This window comes from Actinia tenebrosa, unplaced genomic scaffold (genome assembly GCF_029948245.1).
Source record: "Actinia tenebrosa isolate PJP-AT-01 unplaced genomic scaffold, QUT_ActTen_1.0 PGA_scaffold9__36_contigs__length_13948895, whole genome shotgun sequence".
In the NCBI taxonomy this organism is placed as follows: Eukaryota; Metazoa; Cnidaria; class Anthozoa; order Actiniaria; family Actiniidae; genus Actinia; species Actinia tenebrosa.
This window is the reverse complement of record NW_028292586.1, coordinates 12,402,179-12,425,536: the sequence shown is the minus strand read 5'-3', so window position 1 is coordinate 12,425,536 and position 23,358 is coordinate 12,402,179. Positions and strand designations below refer to the sequence as shown.

Below are 23,358 nucleotides of genomic sequence, written 5' to 3'. Positions count from 1 at the left end.
CTTTTAATAGTGACGTTAGTAACGCAATGCTGTTTTCTCCTGTTACAAAACCGCATCTGTCTAGTTTTACTAATCGAGTGTCATTCCACTTCACTGGTTAAAAGATATACGAAAGCGGTACATTTTTATTAAAATAAACCATTTAAAAGGTGTACACGTTTGAATAAATTCGTACTGAAAAAAGTACTGAAAGAAAGATACACAAAAAATGTTCTAAAGTGCCCCCTCCCAAATAACGGTACAAGCTCCAGATACCAGCACATTGGGCAACCCATACACGTTCCAGAAGTGTATGGTTTGTTTAAGAATTAAACAGGGGCGTGCGGTATTAGCGTGAAATCGCGTTCCTTTTTTAATTTCAATATGAATTTATTTCGAATCTTTTTGAAATTTGCTTTGAACGCGGAATATTACTTCTCATGAACCATTTTTTAATTATCGTGAGCTGTACGGAGAATGAGCTCGGCTGATAATATACATGAAGCTGTCATGAAGTGGCTTATCGTGAATAAAAATCATAATTTCTGATGAACAATATTTAAAATGACACTATGAGCTCCAATATTTTGTTTATTTTTATTTTTTCGTCTTTGGTTAAAAAATGTAAGTCAATAACAGTCACATTGGGATAAAAGAATATGCACATATCATTTTTGTAACCATCAAGATCGCTGCCTTTTCAGCGTATGGTAGACTAGTGTTGCCACTTGACTTGGTAAAAGGTATTCTGGAGTAGGCTTCACATGAGGGCAATTTCCATTTCATCTACTACATATCAAGCTGAAAAACAACGGATTTATGCCGTTATCAATGTATTGAACAGTGTTAACATATTAACTATCTTGTCAAACCAGGTTGTTTAATATTATACGTTTATTATCATACTATTATACAATTACTGATCATGATATCAACCCCGTGTTATAAAACGGTCGAGTACTTGAACATTTACGATAAAGATGTATAATAAAAATAGATTACATTATATATACTATATTTTATAATATGGATTATTATCATCGATTGTAAAGCGCCTAGAACAATTATTGATATAGACGCTATACAAATAAAGCTTATTACTATGATATTATTATTATAGATTATCATGATTAGATATTACAGCCGGATTATGTTACGAGTGAAAGCGAAAATACAGCTAGCTTCACAAGTAAAATTGTCTGGCTGTAAGCAGTGTTGATAAATTATTCATTGTACGCGACGAAATAAATGAGAAAGAGTGCATGAATAACAACGATTTTTATTGCACACAAGCAGACTTGAAAGTTAGGACCTCAAGGAGATCAACAAAAACAAACTTACTCAAAAGAATAAAAAAAAATAAGGCGTTAAGAACATTCGTGTATTATCACTCTGTAATTCCTCTATGAAAATGTTCGTAAAACACGGGAAATGAGTGTGTGGTATGGTATATGCAAGGTAACGTAAGTAGGCGCCCCTATATGCAAGGTAACGTAAGTAGGCGCCCCTATATGCAAGGTAACGTAAGTAGGCGCCCCTATATGCAAGGTAACGTAAGTAGGCGCCCCTATATGCAAGGTAACGTTAGCAGGCGCCCCTATATGCAAGGTAACGTAAGTAGGCGCCCCTATATGCAAGGTAACGTAAGTAGGCGCCCCTATATGCAAGGTAACGTAAGTAGGCGCCCCTATATGCAAGGTAACGTAAGTAGGCGCCCCTATATGCAAGGTAACGTAAGTAGGCGCCCCTATATGCAAGGTAACGTAAGTAGGCGCCCCTATATGCAAGGTAACGTAAGTAGGCGCCCCTATATGCAAGGTAACGTAAGTAGGCGCCCCTATATGCAAGGTAACGTAAGTAGGCGCCCCTATATGCAAGGTAACGTTAGCAGGCGCCCCTATATGCAAGGTAACGTAAGTAGGCGCCCCTATATGCAAGGTAACGTAAGTAGGCGCCCCTATATACAAGGTAACGTAAGTAGGCGCCCCTATATGCAAGGTAACGTAAGTAGGCGCCCCTAGATTACAATAATGAATCAATTTCTCTTGAAACTTTTACATTGATACCACTTAATCCTGTAGATCACTACGGTGTTTGTTTCATGGCAGTAAAGTTAATTTTTCGAATTTGGTTTTCAACATTTCTCTGATATATTTACGTGACTGGTTTATGAAGTTTATGTCTGTAATGGCGCTTTCGGCTTATATTTGATAAAAGAGATCCTTGTAAATGAATCATGTAATACAACCAGCACTAGTAGTCAATAGATGTTTATAAACCCCTGCATGAATACGTGATTGTTGCGAGATTTAACGTGCTTTTAATTCAGGCAGTGATCGCTAAACACTCTCGCTAAAACCGGTCTCAAAACACGGATAGACTCTTGTAAATCGTACATGTTTTAGTTTGATTTTTTCAATCTTTTACATTCACATGCACAACCTTATTCGATATATTCTATGTTTTAGTTTGCAGCAGTATACAATTCATATCATATATCATTCAACCGATGGCCTTTTATGGAAAGTGCCCCTATATGCAAGGCGCCCCTATATGCAAGGTAACGTTACCAACCCCCCTCGCTTTTAGGGTGATATAAAAGCCGCACTCGGTAATAGGCTCTTCAGATAAAATTTGCGATAATAAGAGAGGTTTCTAGGCTGTCTGGGCTGAATTTACGTAAAAGTAATATATAATATCATTTTTACCCACCTTTTTTCACATTCTAGTACTTTTAAGGGGCTATTTTATCGGTTATACGAAGATGAGTTCCCTACTTCCGCCGTCTCTGACAAACTTCTTCCAGCACCTAGGCATTTTGTCTGCGCATGCGTGCAAAAGTAAACCGCTGAATTGAGCCTGCAGAGATTGCCCAAAAGGGCGGAACATTTTCTGTCTAACAGGGCTTGTTTACTAGTTCTCTGTGTCTTTTGGAGATTATTTAAAACGCTATCGAATGGATATTTTATTGCCTTATGAAAAAGCTTGTCGCTAAGTTGCTATTTTACTCTTTATTTTAATAAAATCAAGAAGAAATTTCAACGTTGGGAACGAGAGATTAGTGTTGAAAGGCGCTAAAATAGATAGAGGTAAGGGAGGTAAGTCGGTTAATTCTTTCTTAGTGACAAGATTGATGGTTTATTCCTAAATTAAATTATCCTATAATCACCGCGTTGGGGTAGAGTCGTAAATAATTATTATTTCACTGTACAAGTACTGTACTTGTTTTCATCTTGCAAGCATACTTGAAAGTGGTTGCAATCATAGAAAATTCTCTGACTGGTAAAATTTCCTTTTTTACCGGCATATCGAATTCACGGAATCAACGGAATCAACGGAATCTCTTTGAAACATATGGAAGTCAAACATCATTAAAATAAAGACAAATCAAATTAAAAGAAAAAGTTAAGAACTTCGTGCTCGGTCGTCCTCTAAGAAAAAAATTATATAAAACAACTCGATCGGAAACCCTATTATTAATATTATTATGATTTATCTACATAGAATGATTACCCAGGAAACAATGACATGTCAAAAACATAACTTTAGTCCAAATCATAGCTAACCTTGAAAGAATCTGTTCATGGATCCAGCAAAACATTGCACATTTTTCCATCGTTTTATGACAAGTTGGACGCCATTTTGTAAGCACAGGTAGCCCAATTTTCAAACACAGGAAGCCCATAGACATAAAGAAGAATTTCAAAGAGATTCCGTTGATTCCGTTGATTCCGTTGATTCCGTTGATTCCGTGAATTCGATATGCCGCTTTTTTTTACTCATGTTTCATGGTTAGACTGACTTAATATATAAGAGAAAGAAAAGGCCCAATAAAGTATATATGCACTTGCCGTAAATCCTCTATTGAGCATCCCCTCTTGAATAAACCCCCCCTTTTGTAATAAGTACCCCCCTTCCTAAAGGAAGAAATTTTTAAAGCCAAACCTTCCCAATTAAAGAAACATGTATACTGATTAAATGTGATTTATTAAGTCTTGATAGTTCACCAACATGTTAAATCACACTAATTTGGTCCTTATTTTCGGTTACATGACCTTCCCATTTCTGTTTTTCCCACTCTGCACTCTAGTTCCTTGTGAATTTAACAAATCGAAGTCAGGTTTCTATGGGTCTGTACTGTAATCGAACATGATGAAATGACGAACCTGACAGCTTAGAACCTACTGCATTTGGGCTAAATCAATACTTAGACCCCCCTCTCCAATGATCCAATAAGCCCCCATCAAACTACCTGAAATAAATAAGCCCCCCCTCCCAGCTTAATTTAATAGAGGATTTACATATGAAGTAAAAGAAATCTTTAGTTTTGTTCATTTCATAACCATGATCATGAACAACCTGTGCTGAAAATTAACAGAACAGTATATAATCAAATTAATTGTATCACCATCCACGAAAAAAGTCATGAGATACCCATCTAAATTAATCCTAATGATGCTGTCATCCCAAGATTAAAAAATAAATTTGGTCAGACCTTGTCAGTTGTGGACATTTATATATTAGACTTAAAATGATAGTATATTGCAGCCTCATTTACTATAGTGATTGTCATAGGATTGGACCAGTACATCGATACAACAGTGCAGCTTGTCGGTTTGATTAAATTTTAATTTTAATTTAGTCTTTACAATGAAAATATAGAAAGGAACAATTCAAAACAACATCCACTCCTTGTAGTTTGAAAAGTAATTCATTCCTATCCATACAGAATACAGCGTCCTGACTTCACGCAAGCCACAGGCCTCCCACCATTAAGCAAAACTCGATAAACTCATGGTCTCATTTATAACGGTTTACTGAATGTCATTTATATTCCTTATAAATATTTCCCTTAATGTTCTTCTCTCTGATCAGTTGAGGGAATTTGCCGCTAACACAGAGACTGTTATAACTATGCTTCATGGGAGTTTCACGTCGTAGTTTCCTACGATTCTCTCCTGTTCTCTCAGCATCCCACGTGATAAGATCAGAATTTCCCAAACTAAAAACTGTTTTACATCTAGATTTTAGTTATTTTATGTTCTACATTGCAAGACTACCATGCGAGGCCTCTGCTCTCAGGGTATCAATTTGTCTCTCAGTTTGAAATGTGATGACGTCACTTCCTTATTTCCGGCCTAAGTAAGGCAGGGTGGCCGTTCAAATTTGTCCGCTTTTCGCAATATTTTTAGCCATTCTACAAACCCTCCCTTAATTTCAATGTTAAGAATATTGCAGATCTCTATAAGCTGTAGTGCCCAAAATTCTCCATAGCTCTAGCTGCATTTTTAAATTAAAATCAAAATTTATTTTTAACGCCAGCCGAAACGATATTCCTTCTCCTCCCCTCTCGTTAGATTTGCACGATTATTTTCTGGTCGACCCTACAATCCCGAACCCAGAGCCCACGTTCCTTTAGTCACCATCCGATAAAGCTCTCGTTTCTCGCTGCTGACCAAGAGGGACGTGGGCTCTGGACACGATATTGGTTGATACGGTTAGTGGGATTCCTTGATAAGATAAAGATAAATTCAAGTGGCATTTTATTCGTCTTTCATTGATTTTCTTATATCTTTTTCAATTAATATACCTCTTTCAAGTCGTCTGGGTTTTTTAGTTCCGTTAATAGACGTGTCTGCATGCCAGTACGTATGTTGGTCTCTTTAAGGCTGGTCCGTCGCTGGGTCCCTTGTCCCAAGTCAGTTCATCGTTTTGATGACAAAACATCAACAGTATAGTCATAACATTTATTTATCGAATTCATTAAAATTCGATTACAATCTATTTTATCTTATAAGCTGGTGGGCTTATTATGTCAGTCCCAAAGAACCGGTTAACCCTTATCATATACGTACGCTAGTGAGAAATTTGATGAGACTTCTATGAGACAAGTATAAAATGTATAAGATAAAAGCTAAGTAAGATCCGAGTGTTGTTTATCTAAAATCTAAGAACAAGTACAATTGCTACTTCTATTTTAAAAATATTTAGTGCGCGGATCACCTCAATCTTACGTTTTTTTCTAGGGTCAGTCGCAAGATTCTTGATGGTGAGACACAAACCTTCAAATTTTACCGATACAGTAAAAACCCGCATAAAAGAAAAAGTGGGTTAAGAACACCCAGCCTGAATTTGGGCGTTTTAAGTACCATGTAAATAAGAACACAATCAGCCTGAAATATTAAAAAGTGTTCTTAAAAAAATAAAAACACCTTCAGGCTGATTTTTCAGTAAACACCCGTTAAATAAGAACAAAATCAGCCTCAACTCCAAAAATGGGTGTTCTTTTATGCGGGTTTTTACTGTACCTTGAATCAACCTCTGGGCTGATCTATGTCAGGGTATAGCTAACTCACAAACAGAACCTTGAAACAACCTCTGGACTGATCAAAGAATACAGAAAGGCGTCCGCTGAAACAAAGGCACATGGGCGCACCTTAGTTAAATCTTACGTAATTATAAATGACGTCATTTGAAAACGTTACCTAACATCTAATTACCGCGACCTAACATCTATTTCACCCCGGCCTGCTCTCAGTCTGACCTCTAGCTCAGCTGGTAGAGCATCGGTAGTACAATTCCGAAGGTCGTGGGTTCGAATCCCAGCGAGGTCGGAAATTAATTTTTCCGAATTTAATTCCAAGGGCTTTCGCCCGGATTAACCTCGTTCCCAAGCACTACAACTTACCTATATTATCTTCTACTAATATAGGTTGGCGTACGATGACGCAATTTTTATTGGTTGATATTGGTTGATTGTTATTTAAATTGCTAACTAGAAATCTATTGGCCACCCAACAAAGCAAAGTGAAAAATCCTATTGTTAAAATGGTTGGCACATTTACACCACGATGGCAGTGTTCATAAACAATACGTTCACTTATAAGTTATTATAAGTTATATAAGTTATAACTTATAAGTTGGACGGTGTAAATGTGTTATCAAACTTTGACACACAAAATAAGTTTGTAGGGTGATACTAGATGATCACCCTTAACTGAAATACTTCTACATATGTACTTGGCTATATTCTTGTAGTTTTCCTTCTAAAAACTCTTTTGCATCGTTTCTCTTAATTTCACCCAAAAGATGGCAAAGTGCATTGACAGTAAATGTCGGACGTTCACCAATTAACCATTCTTTGAGTAATATCTCAGTAGGGCTTGTCTTCTGGTTTGGTTTAAACTGAGAATAGATTTCGTGTTTTATTCCCCAAGAAGAGGCCAAATGCTTCCAGTTTTTTAAACCAACAACTTCGTTGTTTAGTTCCAGACACAATTTCCACATTATTTCACTATCAGGAGGGATGACATCTTTAATGGATCGACAATCGTCTTCTGAAAAGAAAGAGATAAACAACAGTAAATATAGAAACACTTCACTTGGCGAAATGTTTTCTATTTTGTAATAGGGATTTTGAATTTCGGATCAATAACATTTGAATATAGTACTGAATGAATGCTTATTTCAATTTAATTATTTAATTAGAAACCAATATCGTAATATGTGGAAAAGATTGCTATGCATTGAGTGGGATAAGAGAAAAGAAAGAAGGAGCAGAAAAAAAAAAAAAATAGGAAAAGAGATAAGAGAAATGAAAAGACAAAAGACCACTGATAGGAAAATTTAAGAGGAAAAGGAAGAAAAGGAAGGGAAACGAAAAAAGAGAAAAAGAAAATAAACACAACGAATGCATAAATTTTGAGAGGTTAAAAAAAGAATCGAATAAGAAAAAATGCGAAAGAAAATGGAAAGAAAATGGAAAGAAAATGAAGGAAGTGAAAGAAGAACTAAGAAAATGAAATGAAAACCTTACGTTCAGTGATTCCAGATTCTGAGAGAAGATTCAATATTGAACGTCTTTCTATTTTTTTAATGAGATCTCGGAACCGTGCTACTGTCAATTCCTCTGCTTCCATTGTTGGATACACGTAGTCCACCAAAAGACGTTCTGTGGGATTGCACCCTAATCCAATCTGTTTAACTTCGTCTCCCGGAATTCCAAGTGCAATGCCAAGAGTATCCCAGTTATCTGTTCTTGCTGTATCAAGCGTATTTGCAACTTGTTCGAACAGTTCTCCGTAGCGAATTAGTGCGTTCTTTACGATGAGGCATTCCCTTTCATTTTCTAAAAAATATCAAAAATGAATGATATAAAAATGGTCTCAAAATTTTAGGAATATCATGTCTAACAAAACTAAAACACAACTGTATAAGTCAATGAAAAATATAGAGCGGTTTACTTGAGAAAGGGTACTGACTTACAGCACGTACACGGTACGACATGCTGTAACATTGAAATGGCTTTTCATAGAGCGAATTTTATATTGGGAAACATGCGCTACTGACTCAAAAACCACGTACTCCGTACGGTATGCCGTAACATTGAAATGGCTTTCCAAAAGAATGGTTATCATATGAGTGGAAAACATACAGTACTGACTTACAGCACGTACACGGTACGACATGCCGTAAAACTAAAATGGCCTCTCATAAGAATGGTTATCATATGAGTGGAAAACATACAGTACTGACTTACAGCACGTACACGGTACGACAAGCTGTAACAATGAAATGGCTTCCTATTGTCCTCTAGTGAAGAAATAGAAAACGCGCGCGCGTGCTGTGTGCAGTTACAAAGCACGCGGGGGTTGGCAGGACACGAAAGAAGTGTTAAGATACCGGTATGGCTACAGCACGGCTACATTTTTTTAATTATTTCTCACTCATCGCAACGAAACTGCGTGGCATACATGTTATTTAGATGACGATATAATTTACCAGGTATATTATCTTTTATTTTATTGGCCACATCTTTTCTTGAGATCGCCTCTAATTTTCCCACCAGCTCATTAACTAAAAGAGTCGAAACCTCCTCCAACTGCATGAGATCTAATGTTGGACTGTGTTCGGTGGTGCTTTTGCACTTCGCTATGATTAACGGAGGGGCATTCAAGGAGTTTGCTAGGTCTTCGTAGTTCTTTATCACCAACGACCTTCTGTCAAGGTAGCGAGATAGGGTTCTAATATTCTCTGCGTCTTTTTCGAAAAAATCGCTCAAAAACATCGCTGCAAAGGAAATAGGCTTAATTTAGTATATAACTGTGAATCATCATCATCATCACCCTCATCACTATCACCACCATCCCCATCACCATCATCACCTTCATCATCACCAACATCATCACCATCATCATCATCACCATCATCACCATCATCACCACCATCACCATCATCACTATCATTACTATCCTCACCATCATTATCATCACCACCACCATCATCAGCGGCATTAGTTGGGCCATCATAAATATTAACATCATCAATATCATATGGCAAACTTTCTACTAAAGGGATAAATTTATATTGATGTTATTATTGAAGCTCCATTAATATTTATCAAGCTGTTTTGAAACTAACGTTGTTGCTCAACACCAAAAGGAATTCCATCAGGGTCATCACTGCTTCGATCACGACGAACATCTGTGGAGAGTTGTATAAGTAATGTTAGTTTCGAATGGCAAATGCAAAACAGAATCAAAGAGTGTTTCACATTTAGCAGTTCAGTGGCAGATCCAGAAACGTTAGAAGTAGTACTTCCTAAACGAGAGCGAGTGTTGGATCAGGGGCTCCAAACACCGAGAAACTAATGAAAGCACGAGGCCGTTTCGAGGTGTTTGCAACCCCTGATCCAACACGAAGCTCAAGTTTAAGAAATGGCTTCTCTGCTTCATAATAATTCATAAAAGAAAGGAAAATGCTCCCACGAGTAAATAGTAGGCGGGCTTTGTTTCTTTAGGGCACAATGCCTCTAATTGCATATTCCCAAACGTTTGGAATAAATATTTGGGTTGTTTTATTTATACAAAATCAACTTCTCAATTCCAATTCGATCATGGGCTTTCGGGTCTCCATTAAACTAGCTTTGCTAAACTGGATGCTCCTGGATAAATATTGATTCCGTTTGTTTTTTCGTGTCTTTTATATAAATTAGTTCTCAACCCAAAACTATCAACTATTTCAATGTTAGCTTAGTTAGTAAGGCTCTAGAATATCACGCCAGAGGTACCCGGTTCGAGTCACCGGACGTTAGTTACGAATTACACCGAATGTAAGGGAAATGATTAGGTAAGTAGGTAAGTAGGTAAATAAGCAAGTAAGACAGGTAAAAAAAGGAGAAGATATAACTAGCTAAAAACTAGTGTGAGCTCGGTCGGTGTTTCTAATGAAACAGTAATGATAAAAAGGTAAATTATACACCGTGAAAAGATGAAAAAACTTACTGACGTTTCGGACGCAAAAAAGGAGAAGGCAGTGAAGAATAAAAGAGAAAAAGAGAGTGAAGTGCAGTGGAAAGAATGGGAAATTACTTTCATGCTAATGAGATCCAAAGCCATGGGTTGAGATCACCGTTTGAGATCGGGGTATCCAAACCCATGCACGTGACCAAAAAGCGCGCTTCCGATTGGGCAATCAATTCATGTATTATTAATGAATTTGAGTATCTATTACAAAGGTTTTACCAGTAATGTTAGGAAAAGGGGTGTGGCTCATTAATGATAATACTGAGAAATTGGATTAAAAGCGGGTGTCTAGCCATCCCCTTTACCACCACTTGATCCACCCCTGCAGTTTATGCTATAACATATGCATATGAGCCAAGTATGGTATTATCTAATTAACTCTTAAATAAATAAAGAGGAGTTAATGAAGTAAGTGTCATAATATGTTATTCGTTTCGTGCGGTGCTGGAAACTATTGAAATCAAGACATGCACAAAAGAATATGAAATGATACCTGGTTGCTGATTGTGTCCTTCTTGAGGGTTGTCTGATGAGGAGGCTGGTGGTGGTTCTTCTTCTGGAGAGTTGGCTGATGTGGAGGCTGGTGGTGGTTCTCCTTCTGGAGAGTTGGCTGATGCGGAGGCTGGTGGTGGTTCTCCTTCTGGAGAGTTGGCTGATGAGGAGGCTGGTGGTGGTTCTCCTTCTGGAGAGTTGGCTGATGTGGAGGCTGGTGGTGGTTCTCCTTCTGGAGAGTTGGCTGATGTGGAGGCTGGTGGTGGTTCTCCTTCTGGAGAGTTGGCTGATGAGGAGGCTGGTGGTGGTTCTCCTTCTGGAGAGTTGGCTGATGAGGAGGCTGGTGGTGGTTCTCCTCCTGCAGGGTTGGCTGATGAGGAGGCTGGTGGTAGTTCTCCTCCTGGAGGGTTGGCTGATGAGGAGGCTGGTGGTAGTTCTCCTCCTGGAGGGTTGGCTGATGAGGAGGCTGGTGGTAGTTCTTCTTCTGGAGGGTTGGCTGATGAGGAGGCTGGTGGTGAGTCAACTAAAAAGATAAATTTACAATTGCTGGAGTACTGGTGCATCCAAAGGTATAACTCCTTTGTACAGAAATCCTTTTCATACATTTCTACCATTTTTGCACAATCGTTCACCACCCCTGAATCCCACATTGCTTCTAAATAGCGTAACCTATAAAAATAGAATATATATTTTTATTTCGTTCATTACCTTGACTATTTTCAAACAAGTAAATCTTAATTCTGCAGTTTCCCTCCACTTTTCTGTAGTATCCCACTATAGTTTTGTTATTTTCCAGAAGAAGTGGCCCAACCTCTTGCAGTTTATTAAAATCTGTTTCATTACAGTAATAACTCCCTGATTTGGTTTGGTGTATTTTGAAGGAAATGAACTTAAGAGGGTCATTCTCCATGCCTAATCCATAAAACCTCTTGCTGAAATCTAAAGTTTGATTGATTCCATACTCCTTGCTGTATTTATCCATAGACTTGCTTTTGTTTAGATCTTCTGAATCACAGCACAAGAACAAATGCCCATTAAATGTGAAAACCAATGGGTTGTTTTCCAGGTGACATGTTTTTAGTTTCTTGGACGACTTCTTCTCTGAAATCTCCTTATACTTAAGAACAGCCTTGGTCACATCTCCTTGGAACTGGCTCAAATGAAAAGGACTATAAAAAAGGTATTTTGGTTTTTGTGTATTAAATTTCTTCCTGTCGAAGAATGGCCTGTCTGGTTTGTCAATAAGATGATGAAGATTGTCATCATTTTTTATAAAGCATCCTGTGAATTCCAAATTTGAAGATTTCTTCTTCAAATTTCCATCAGGTTTTTCCAGAATTGTCAATTCAACAGTGGCAGTGCCTCCAGCAGCCGTATAAACTGTAGCATCTTTGTGGTTTTCTTGTTTAGACATGATATTGAACCGTTAGACATGAGTAAACAGTAGAGATTGCTGAAAATGAGCTGAATATCAAAAAGGAACATTTAATATATGCATGGGTAAAATTAATTAACTTAAAGATATGAAATCTCAGTCCGACTCCTGTTTATGACTCTCCTCGTTGAGTTTTTGCAATTTAATTTTTCATCATGAATATACGTCATTTCATCATGAAAAATAGCTAGAGTGACACTCAAGGAATCCAATACACTACTGTTATATGATATATACAAACCTTAACAAACTAAGCATGAAGAAATCTAATACACTAATGTCATATGATATGTACAATCTAAGCATGGGGCAATTAAATATTTTAAAATAAACCATTTAACAGTACCCAAATCAGTACAAAGTAAATCCAAATCCCCATAACCCGCCCCCCGCCCCGAACTTGTTCGTACAAGTACCAATCAATAATCCGCATTCATTATCTTGTACTGCTCCTAATATCTCAATGTTTAATGTATTGATATTCTAATTTCTTATACGGATCTCACTGAACTGTGGCAACATGTCAAACATTTGTCTCCCTACCACACCCTAATTTGTCTACTGTCACGCCTACTTTTGTTACATGTATTACAGTGAATACCTTACTGGCAATGTGCTAGATTCGAGACTATGACAAAAGTAGGCATGTCAGTGGACGAATTAGGGTGTGGTAGCGAGACAAATTTTTGGCATGTCGCCACAGTTCAGTGAGATCCGTAGTAATTTAATATTTTAAAGTACCAATTTATCCTAGCTCCCTTGTTTTGACGGACAAGATAAGTTCAGTGTTTGTGATTTATAAACTCAGTTTACTCCAGTAATCGGTGAACTAAGTACGAATATTTCAGCCAATGAAACTAATCTTTAGTAGAGTACAAATATCGCAGGAGCGAGTATCAATATCTTGCGATATTTGTACTCTAGGTCACTCTAGGTTTATATTTAATAAACCAGTTTTTGAGTCACGCCAGAAAAAAAAATCGTCTCGAAGCCATTTTTGGGAAAAAGCAAAATTCGTTTAATAATAAATAACTCATAACACATTTTAGGGTACAGTACGGTGGATATTTTTTGTCGTCTTCTTGGGGTACATGTTACGTCATAGCCGCCAGGATGGTTGAGTATGCAAAGCATTTCTCATTCTGTTGTGAGATAAACCAAGATGGCAGATGTTTCATTGTTATTTATATCTGAATGGATTTTTCGGTCAAGTGTTTGCACCCTACCGGGCTCGACAAAATACTGCATGCAAACTCGAAGAATCCACCTGTACTTTAACCTCAAATGTCTAATAAGATCTATACACTAAAAACAGATACACCTTCTTGCAAGAACGTTGTCATATGATATTAGAACATTAGTAATTTAGTGAGAAAGGAATACATTAAAAGACAAAAGAAAAAGTTCAGCTTCAGTGATCTTCTTTTGTTTTTTAATATAATTCCTATCCCACTAAATCACTAATGTTCTATTTTCGTATGACAACGTTCTTGCAAGTAGGTGTATACAATATAATGGAATATAGAAATGAAAGAATTAAAAACTTTGATGAGGATGAAACCAGTACTCGATATTAAACTCGACATCTCGATTCTTGGAATCTTGAATCAACCCCCTGTGACTTCGTGTAACTTCTCATATCCGAAATTTGCGATAATCAGAGAAGTTTCTTGTCTGTCTGGGCTGAATTTACGTAAAGCAAAGACATAATATCATTTTTACGCACCTCTTTGCATTTTCTAGTACTGTTATGGGGTTATTTTATCGGTTTACGACGGTTAGTTCTCTAATTCCGCCTTCTTTTCACTTCCAAGATACAGCGTCCTGACGTCACGCGAGCCACAGGCTTCCCATCATACTCTGTGTTCAACCACAGGAAGCCCATAATACAAGCTTTGAGAACTGAATGTAATTTTAACGAAAAAATAACAATAAAAGCCAATATTTACTCACATGAAGTGTTGTTTACGTCGCCCTTGTTCTTTAGTAGTGATTTCGAGCCATTTTAGCAATTTTTTTTTTAAATTTCCCTTCAAAAAATTTTTCTAGAAAGCTTGTATGGGCTTCCTGGGGTTGAACAAGAGAAACGTGGGCTTTGGGTACGAGTTGTAGACTACGCGGTCTACGCTGTCGGTACGGCCAAAGATGCCTCTGCCAAAATGTGACTACGTCACTTTCTCATCCAATCAATCAATCAATCAATCAATTTTTTATTGTTGTTATTAAATGCCATTAACAGATAAAATAGTGGTGACAACTAGTAGAACTAGCGTAGACTGCGTTGGTGTTTCTGAATAAAACAGTAGTAACTTGTAGAAAGCTTTGTGCAACTGACGTTTCGGACGTTAACGGTCCTTCGTCGGAGTAAGTGCAGGACTAACGAAGAAGGATTAACGTCCGAAACGTCAGTTTCACAAAGCTTTTCACGGGGATCTAATTTATCTACAAGTTCCTACAGATAAAATATATAAGTTATAAGAAGGGCCTAAGAAGGGAGAGGAGGTGTCCAAGTTTGTCCGCTTTTCGCAATAGTTTTAGCCATTCCCCTCCCCTGTAGTTGGATTTGCATAATGCCTGGTCGGTCCTGTTGGTAAGGTTTCTCTGCATAAGAAGGATACTTATTCAAGCCCTTTTAATATAATTTAATACCTATTTCAAGACTTCTGGGTTTTTTTAGTTCCGTTAATCAAATTTCCATCGTGTCTTTGAGTTTTTATATTAGAGTGACAGAACCCAATTATCATCGATTCAATACGGCTGGGTCCCTTGTCCCAAGTCAGTTCATCGTTTTGATGACAAAACATCAACAGTATAGTCATAACTATTATTTATTGAATTTATTTAAATTCTATTACAATCTGTTTTATCTTATAAGCTGGTGGGCTTATTATGTCAGTCCCAAAGAGCTGGTCAACCCTTATCATATGTACACTAGTGGGAAATTTGATGAGACTTCTATGAGACACGTATAAAATGTATAAGATAAAAGCTAAGTAAGATCCGAGTGTTGTTTATCTAAAATCTAAGAACAATTGCTACTTCTATTTTAAAAACATTTAGCGCGCAGTTCACCTCAATCTTACGTTTTTCTATAGTCACCAGTCGAAAGCTTCTTGATTAACAGTTCTGATCAAAGAATTATGGATACGCACGCCTTGTCCAGTAGAAGCGTGCGTTATAATGTAGCCGTATTATATTATATGCATTTTCACCATTGGCGGGAAGATTCAACCGTAAAACCTTATTTATCGAGATATACTTTCAAACAACCTATGGGCTGATCTAAGTCAGGACATGGCTAAATCACAGTTCAAACCCTGAAACAACCTCTGGGCAGATCTAAGTCAGGGCATGGCTAACTCACAGATCAAACCCTGAAACAACCTCTGGGCAGATCTAAGACAGGGGACGGCTAACTCATAGATTGAACTCTGAAACAACCTCTGAACTGATCTAAGGAAGGGCATGGCTAACTCACAGATCAAACCCTGAAACAACCTTTGGGCAGATCTAAGTTAGGGCATGGCTAACTTACAGACCCTGAGAACCCCGTAGCAAACTCTACTCCCCATGTGATGTAAAGGAGCATGAGATTGAGGCGAGTACACTACTGCTACACCACCCGCTTTCCTCCACCCTCGATTTACCACACAAGAGAACGTTGCAGTACGCCTAATTTATAAATGCCGAGGTTTCCTAAAATTTTGTCCAAATTCCTTCTCAATAACCTCTATTACATCATACCTTTTCATTTTCTCTAATTTCCCACACAATTCTCTTATAGTGAAATTATCCCCTCTCGCATAGCATGCCCACTCCAGTAAGATACTCGTTGGGCTCTGAGGACGGTCAGGTTCAAAGCTCTTATATGTGTTGTAATCGATTCCTAATTCAGAAGCCAAATGTCTCCAGTTTTTAAGAGCTGCAGAACTCTTATTCAGCATGTAGCAGATGGAGCACATTAGATCGCTGTGGAGTGGTACCACTTCCATCATCTTACCTGATGAAAGAAAAGACAGGGATACAACAAACAGTTGTTTTAACTGTTTAAAATTATTTTGGGTAAGACCTTTTTTTTCAGAAACTTTAACCCTGGTTAATCAAAGCGGTTAAAGTTGTTGCACTGCATGCACATGTACACTAGGGTTCTGGCATCACATACTTATGAAAATGGTTGCAAAAATACCCTCTCATTCCTTGCTTCTTGCTTTTTGTACTTTGTAACCACACTTACTTACTAAAATGAAATGAATTTTCTTCTAATATATACCAAAGCTTAGTGCTTATTAAAGAGCCTACCTGTTTCAGTGTCAGTAAAAAGATCTAAAACATCTACTCTCTTAATCTTTTCCATCTTTTCCTTAAATTGCTCAACAGTTAAACCAGGCATAGTTGAGTAAATATATTCAAACAAGGCTTCTACTGCATTTGGAGAATTCCCATTCCCAATTTCTTGTAGTATTTCTCTCTTTACTCCAAGCTTTAGTCCAAGATATTTCCAGTTTTTTAGTACTCTTGACTCTTTGTCCAGCTTTGTTGCCAGTTCTTCCAATACATTTAGATTGTTGGTTATTTTATCACTCACTTGGCAATCTCTCTGATGTGCTGTTGAGAAAGCATAAATATTGTTTATGATGAATATGGATGAGAAACAATATTCTGCAACAAGGACAAGCTTTTATAGAGTATATCCAAGTCAACGCCAACCAACTGGCTCAGTTGGCTGAGAATCAGACTTTCGTTTGGAAGGTTGTGGATTCAATCCTCGACTGTACCGACACTAGTTAAGGTCTTAAATTATTTGAATAGAAAGTGCAGGTTAGACTTTCAAGTGGCTTGTTTTTTTAAATAGCGCATTCCCAATCCCTCCATAAGGATGTATAGAAACTGTATATAACCTGGCAGCTAGCGACCACCCTCAGTGTCTATACCTCATAATAACCCCCTTCATGATCTCATCTCGTATGGAAAAGAAGACTGAGAGCAGTCCCTCTATAATTTCCCTTGTCTATCTGTCTGTCCGTGTTGATTGGCCAAGGAAGGTTGGTTACAAGGCAAAAGTCCCTGGGGGATGGGGCTGGGGAGGGAAGGATGAAAAGAAAATAGAGAATATTTTATATCTAATGGAAAAGGATGTTACTGTATATTAATCATAAAATCATTTCATGTCATAATTTATTACTTTTGATCATCAGATGATATTTATTTTGGTATTTAACTTGATCTTAATTTACCTGGAATAGCTTTCTCTATGACTTCAACAGCATCTTTTCTTTTCATTTCATTAAGAAATGCTATTACTTCATTAACAGTAAGGTTTTCTGTGTGTCTCCAGCTGTTTAAAGATTCAAACAGCAGTTCTGTTGGGCTTTCCATGGTTGTTCTTCTACACTGTGCTCTGATATTAGGAGGTGCATTAAGTTCACAAGCAAGGTTTTCCCAGTTTGCTAGGACAGAACTTCCTCGGTCAAGCTTCAGAGAAATTCTATCTTCCATTTCCTTCGACAAAATATCTGAAACTATACGTTCAATCAATTCAAATAAGAAGATATTAAAAATTAAAACTATACTCTATACTTTATGTGTATGAGAATATATATGAAATATATATTTGCACTGTGGTTGTAATGTATCAAATTGAGCTGATGCTCGCAGTGTATATGAAGCAACTTATACAGCTGCAAATTGAAAGACTCTGAAAAAATTCTGAGTCTTGAAAATTCTGAGTCTCTATACATTATCAGGAATAAAGAGTGACATACATGTAGGTGTAATACATAATCAATTTGTTTGCATTTTAAGGGTTCAATCTGTGATTTCTTCATGCCATGACTATGACCAGCCAAGAGGTTGTTTCATGTTACAGCATATCCCTGGGGGGGGGGGGGGGGGGGGGCACTCCCCTATATTTGCTATACGGGTATGTGCCGCCCTATAGGGTATGGTTTTTCGGCTTTTGGGTCTGGGGGAGGGTATCATTTTTTGACATTTTGTCTGGGATAGGGTATCATTTTTGTCTGGGATAGGGTTACGATTTGGCCGTTTTAGCCTGGGATAGGGTTAAGGATTTGGTCGTTTTTGTCTGGCGAAAAGGCTATGCTTTGTGACATAGGGATAGGGTTAGGGCTTTGAGGTCCTGGCGGCACATCCTTACCAAAGTTGGGGTGGTAGTTACCCCCCGGGCAGCATATTTAATTACTTTTGAAGAATATTCATCAATACATACCTAAAGGCTCAACTTTTGACTGTGCTTGTTCTTGAGCATGCACATGTAGTGAATGCTCTTCTGCCTCTCTTATGATGTCTGGTACATCAGGATTCTGAAGCTTTGCTAAGTTCATTGAATTTGCCTTGGTGTGCTCAGAGATAGAAGTCTTTTCACTCTGAAGTTGCTGCTCATCGGTCTTATCTCTTACAGTGGCATTTATTATTTCAATGTGTTGCAACTGTGCTACTAACTCATTATCTGGATCCCTCAAATTATTGCTTGCCCCAGATGGCACATTGTTATCTTGATCTGACACTAATGACTCATGCAAGCTCTCATTTTCACAGGCAATATTTTGAGAGCTCTCCTCAGAAATGGATTCTCTTTTTGTGTTTTCTTCTGAACTTAATGAACTTCTCAAACTTGCATTTACAATACTCTCATTCTTGGAATCTTCTTGATGGTCTGGTTTCTCTAATGTGGATTCATTATTCATGCTCATCCCTTTTTTTCTCTTTCCTTTTTCCCCTTTATTTAACTCTTCTTCATATCTTGAAGGAGCAGTTTTGTTTGCGTGATTTCCACTATTACTTGGACCCATATTTGCATCATCTTTACCCAATTCTTTTACGCTGGAGCTTGCTGCTCGCGAAGTACTACAACCTGGTCTAGGTTCTTTGTGATTATCTACATTATTGTCTGGTTTTTCTGAATTACTTTTCCTGCGATCCTCTTCTGAAAATAAGTTCAAAATGATTTATTTGCAAGTACAATCTAAGCACAAACTTTTAAAGGTTGAATTTTAAAACTAGATATCGTACTACACATCTAACCTATTAAAGCAGAGAATATAACATCTTAAAGACAAATTTAACTATATGCCTTATTGTCATCAAAACATCAGGAAACGCAAGGATAGCTTTTAAAATAACAAAGGACAATCAAACATAGGTTAAATTCATGAAAGAAATTTTGTGTAAGTCCTATTAGGCGTCATACAATACCTCGTTGTTTCTTGGAAACCTTTTTTCTGAACCTTGACATTAATGAAGCCATATCCTCAATTTGAGTTGCCGTACAATCTAGATCAGGTTATTTCCAAAGAAAACTCTTTTTAATAGGATATTATGATCCTGATTTTGACCATAACCTTTCCCGGAAGTAGAATGTCAGACTCAGCTCACAACAACCAGGCTTCGCAACAGGAAACCCATTTCGCAATTTTCAAATTTATTCAAAACTACTTCTTAATATTTTCATATTTTAATATTTTCATATTTTAATATTTAACGTTAAAACGTAAAAATATTGTCAATAACCTATAAGATCAATAACAAAATTCACGATGTATTTTTTTTCCATTATTCTATTTATTTCTTCATTTTTGAAAGAATATATGTTTTGGGCTTCCTATGTTATTGTACCGAACAGTCTCATGGGAAGGGAGAAAGAAAAATGTTAAAGTTTGCAGAATTTCTTTGTTTTTGTTCCGAAATTTTGCTGGAAAAAGCTCTTCTAAAAGCCACCAAATAACATGCAGGTATGAAATACACGTCTAGAGATATTGAGTAGTGTTTAAGCCGTTCTTAATTACTCCCAAAAGCTTTCTTTATAACGCTAAATGTAAACCAAATGTTGTAGTTTTTCAGAGCCTTTTGGAAATCACTTTCATTTTGACAAGCATTTGAACTTCAAAAAACGAACTCCATTGTTTGAAGTCATATTAATATAAACCCTGTTGACAGCGTACAGTGTTTTAGGTTTGAGGGTAAATTTTATTAAGTAAAATAAGGGTAATTCTATGTGATTTTTTATGTTTCTGCTTTCAGACGTACTTCGAATTTCCTTGCATATTTACAGATAACATTTAAAGAGGCTAGTCACAGATATTGCAGTCATGGCAACAGCCTCGGTAGTGCCAAGTGAACAAACAGAAAACATGGTGGACGATAACTCAGGAGATCAGGGAAATGGAAGTAGAGCTACGTTCAACAATAAGCCTGTAAATGTGGTGTCTCCAATGACTGTTCCTCTACCAGAGAAAAAACTCTTAGATGATAGAGATGGGCAAATTAAGCAGGAAACTATGCCTCCAAAAAGTACATTCTTGCTTGAAGGTATTTCCCAATTTCTTTCCTCGTTCCATAAAATTGTTTTTAAATCCATGTATTGGTGATTCATTTTACAGTGAGGATCAATTAACACTCGAGCCATGCCGGCATGGACACTTTAAGGGTCATAAGCCTTCGGTTTCTCTTTTAAGCTGCCTATACTATCCTCGAGAAAGATATTTTACACGAAATTCATATCCATTGTATTGTAAATGTATTGTAATTATCTTTTATATTCCTCTTTAGAGTGCAAATTATATACCCGTGAAATAGATAGCTAGCTAACTAATTACTAACTTTGTGCTATTGGTTGCCTAAGTCTAATTAGTCAAAGAAATAGGCGAGCCGTGACGGGTGAACTAGTGCACGTGTGCTACTCAAGGGCGCGCATTTTAAAATATATTTTTAAGTACGCTTGCAAAAACTGAAACAATATTCTATCGTACATGCTTTTCCTTCATATAATTTGACATGTTCGCATTTTCGAATTCATATCTGTTAAACAAACAAGTGAACTTGATTCTTGTTTTATGACTTGATATTCAGCTGATGACTGTATAATCTTCAAATTGTCTAGTGTTTAAGTCATTGCTTTTTCGTTCTTAAAGCTAAATTACAAACAAAGATAGTTTTTCTTCATTAATTGTCCACACTGCGGGCAGAATCAAAAGTGGCGTTCTACGAAGCTCAAACAAGTAGGGCTAATACGGTTCAAGCAAAATGGTTTTTTGGACTGGCCAAAGCCAATACGCAGAAGACACCTGGAGTACTGGAACACAACATGCACATTGGAGTAATTTATGCCTTTCTCGCCATTTCCAAGGAACAAGTAAGAAGATTTTATGGAAGATCTTGGCGAATTTATATTTAACTTGCTTTTTAAATTATCTAATCAATAACGATTTTGATGTTCTACAAATTTTAATTATAAAAAATATAAAGATAAAGATGGTAGAAAACACGTTCATTTGCATGCTGGGTCTTTTCTAGCTATAGTTGTTTGGGTCTTGATTAATTTGTTTTAGTTTATAAATGCGTATTGTCTCGATTTTTAGCAAGATACTAAACAAATAAAAATGGTAGAAAACACGTTCATTTGCGTGCTGGGTCTTTTTTAGCTATAGTTGTTTGAGTCTTGATTTGTTTTAGTTTATAAATGCGTATTGTCTTGATCTTTATAGCCTGCGTCACATCCGCAATTTTCTTCGTAAATTTACGAAGAAAATTCCGGATGTGACGCAGGCTAGATCTTTAGCGTGATAAAACAAATAAAAATGGTAGAAAACACGTTAATTTGCGTACTGGGTTTTTTGTGTCATGATTTACTGCAGAATTAAATGTGCTTCTTGTGTCTTGATTCTTAGCTCAATTCAATAAACTTGTTAGAAAAAATGTTCATTTGCGTAATGAGTTGCTACTCTAGTAAACACCTGTGCCCTTGTCATGCCTCACTGAATTCTTATGTGTTGTCTAATTAAGCGCTAACTATCTCCTATTTAATCCTAACTGTTCACGGGTATATTGCACTCTATACAACATTTTCTCAATAAATAATCTCTTGGATGGAATAATAATTAAAATGATTGATTGATGGATGGATTGAAGGGTTTCGATCACTCGGTGTATTTGAACTCAATGATTCATAGTTTGGAGGGATTAAAAAAGTCGAAATTCCAGGAAATAATAACGTGAAAAAAACTTGAAGTGTTCACCATTTGAGTTTCCTCATTGTAAGTTGTACTGTATCTTTTTTTCATCTATCCCTTCAATTATTTAACATACTCCAACCTCTCTCTCCCCTTTCCTCCCTCCCTTGATCATCCCTTTCTGTCCCAGCTACTTCCAGTTCTCCTTCCCTCCCTTCCTTCTTTCTTTCATTCCTTTTTCCCTCCTTTACTGCCATTCTCTCTTCATTCTTTTCTTCCTTTCTTCCTTCTTTACTAGTCATCCACTTTTATTACATTTTTTTATCTCTTAATTTAAGTCTGACTCCTGTTTTTCTGATAAAATCTTAAAACAACTAATTTCAATTCCTCTTTAAACCAGATCTACATTTGAAGGATTTGGTTCCAGAGGGTAGTACGCTTGCATTCAAAATTGCCCAGATGCTGAATCGTGACAACAACAGGATCATACGCAACTGGAGACACTTAGCAGAAGTCACTAGGAGTACAGCAGATGTCCTGTCTGTCTTTCACTTGTGACCAAGAACACAGTCCTACAGAAGATCTCTTCAATTATTTAGCTACTTACAACGCTCACATGACAATTGGAGAACTTAAAAAATTATTAAAAAGCATGAGTAGAAATGATTTGGTTCAAATTCTGGACACAAAGGTAGAGTTAATTATTGGATGGACAATAATGTAGGCAAGAAATGTGTGCAGCATTTCCTATCTACATGTATGTATTACTGTCATTTTTATAACATGCAGACTCTGTAGATGGGAGCTGCATGCTGAAATTTGTTTTTTTCGCTGCTGTCAATCAAAGATAAAATTTATAAAAAGATAAAATATTTTATATTTATTCCCAAGGCCCCCCTTTTGGGGGGGTACCTATCACATTTTTGACTGTCGGCAGCGAACCAAATTTCAGCCTCATCTTCTCAGTTCTACCACATTCACATACTTATGAAGGGCAGTAATACATATTTGAGGAGCTTTCTGATATACCTTATATGTAAAATTATCAGACCAGTCATAGCTCAGTTGCGTAGTAGCTGCCTTTTGAGCCATGAGGTCCACAGTTAAATCTCGGCACTCAACCTTCTGTTTCAACTTCTCTCTATTCCCGTGTATCTTTATTATGGCCCCAGTATCATTAGAT

General features: G+C 37.0%; 3 protein-coding genes across 4 annotated transcripts; 1 reads left to right on the top strand and 2 right to left on the bottom strand.

Moving 5' to 3' along the window:
* Positions 1-5,712: 5,712 nt before the first annotated feature.
* LOC116291632 (uncharacterized) lies at positions 5,713-14,040 on the bottom strand. Its single transcript, XM_089025203.1, has 7 exons — positions 13,937-14,040; positions 11,484-12,239; positions 10,777-11,298; positions 9,400-9,462; positions 8,761-9,048; positions 7,796-8,107; positions 5,713-7,316 (listed from the first exon to the last, which is right to left on the bottom strand). The coding sequence occupies exons 2-7, from the start codon at positions 12,187-12,189 to the stop codon at positions 6,988-6,990; spliced, it is 2,220 nt and encodes a 739-aa protein (XP_088881329.1). The 5' UTR covers positions 12,190-12,239; positions 13,937-14,040; the 3' UTR covers positions 5,713-6,987.
* Positions 14,041-15,032: 992 nt separating this feature from the next.
* Positions 15,033-19,578, bottom strand: LOC148904869 (uncharacterized). 2 transcript variants are annotated; one of them, XM_089025282.1, is made up of 5 exons: positions 19,423-19,578; positions 18,437-19,153; positions 17,445-17,729; positions 16,510-16,815; positions 15,033-16,210 (listed from the first exon to the last, which is right to left on the bottom strand). In XM_089025282.1, the coding sequence occupies exons 1-5, from the start codon at positions 19,472-19,474 to the stop codon at positions 15,888-15,890; spliced, it is 1,683 nt and encodes a 560-aa protein (XP_088881408.1). In that variant the 5' UTR covers positions 19,475-19,578; the 3' UTR covers positions 15,033-15,887. The 2 variants fall into 2 exon arrangements, with proteins under 2 accessions (XP_088881408.1, XP_088881409.1); XM_089025283.1 differs by having other exon boundaries at positions 18,437-19,150.
* Positions 19,579-19,866: 288 nt separating this feature from the next.
* LOC148904868 (uncharacterized) lies at positions 19,867-22,733 on the top strand. The gene is made up of 3 exons (XM_089024538.1): positions 19,867-19,958; positions 20,279-20,535; positions 22,576-22,733. Exons 2-3 carry the CDS (start codon positions 20,316-20,318, stop codon positions 22,731-22,733), a joined length of 378 nt encoding a protein of 125 aa, XP_088880664.1. The 5' UTR covers positions 19,867-19,958; positions 20,279-20,315.
* Positions 22,734-23,358: the final 625 nt, after the last annotated feature.

Bases quoted from the DNA above. Each gene is read 5' to 3' on its own strand.
- LOC116291632 (XM_089025203.1), bottom strand. From the start codon at position 12,189: ATGTCTAAACAAGAAAACCACAAAGATGCTACAGTTTATACGGCTGCT. The intron at 9,049-9,399 runs GTTAGTTTCAAA...TTTCCTTTGCAG, and splicing joins TTTTGGTGTTGAGCAACAAC to CGATGTTTTTGAGCGATTTT. The intron at 7,317-7,795 runs GTAAGGTTTTCA...CTTTCTTTTCAG, and splicing joins AGAATCTGGAATCACTGAAC to AAGACGATTGTCGATCCATT.
- LOC148904869 (XM_089025282.1), bottom strand. From the start codon at position 19,474: ATGGCTTCATTAATGTCAAGGTTCAGAAAAAAGGTTTCCAAGAAACAA. The intron at 17,730-18,436 runs GTATGTATTGAT...TTGAACGTATAG, and splicing joins GTCAAAAGTTGAGCCTTTAG to TTTCAGATATTTTGTCGAAG. The intron at 16,816-17,444 runs GTAAATTAAGAT...CTTTCTCAACAG, and splicing joins CATAGAGAAAGCTATTCCAG to CACATCAGAGAGATTGCCAA.
- LOC148904868 (XM_089024538.1), top strand. From the start codon at position 20,316: ATGGCAACAGCCTCGGTAGTGCCAAGTGAACAAACAGAAAACATGGTG. The intron at 20,536-22,575 runs GTATTTCCCAAT...TCTTTAAACCAG, and splicing joins AAGTACATTCTTGCTTGAAG to ATCTACATTTGAAGGATTTG.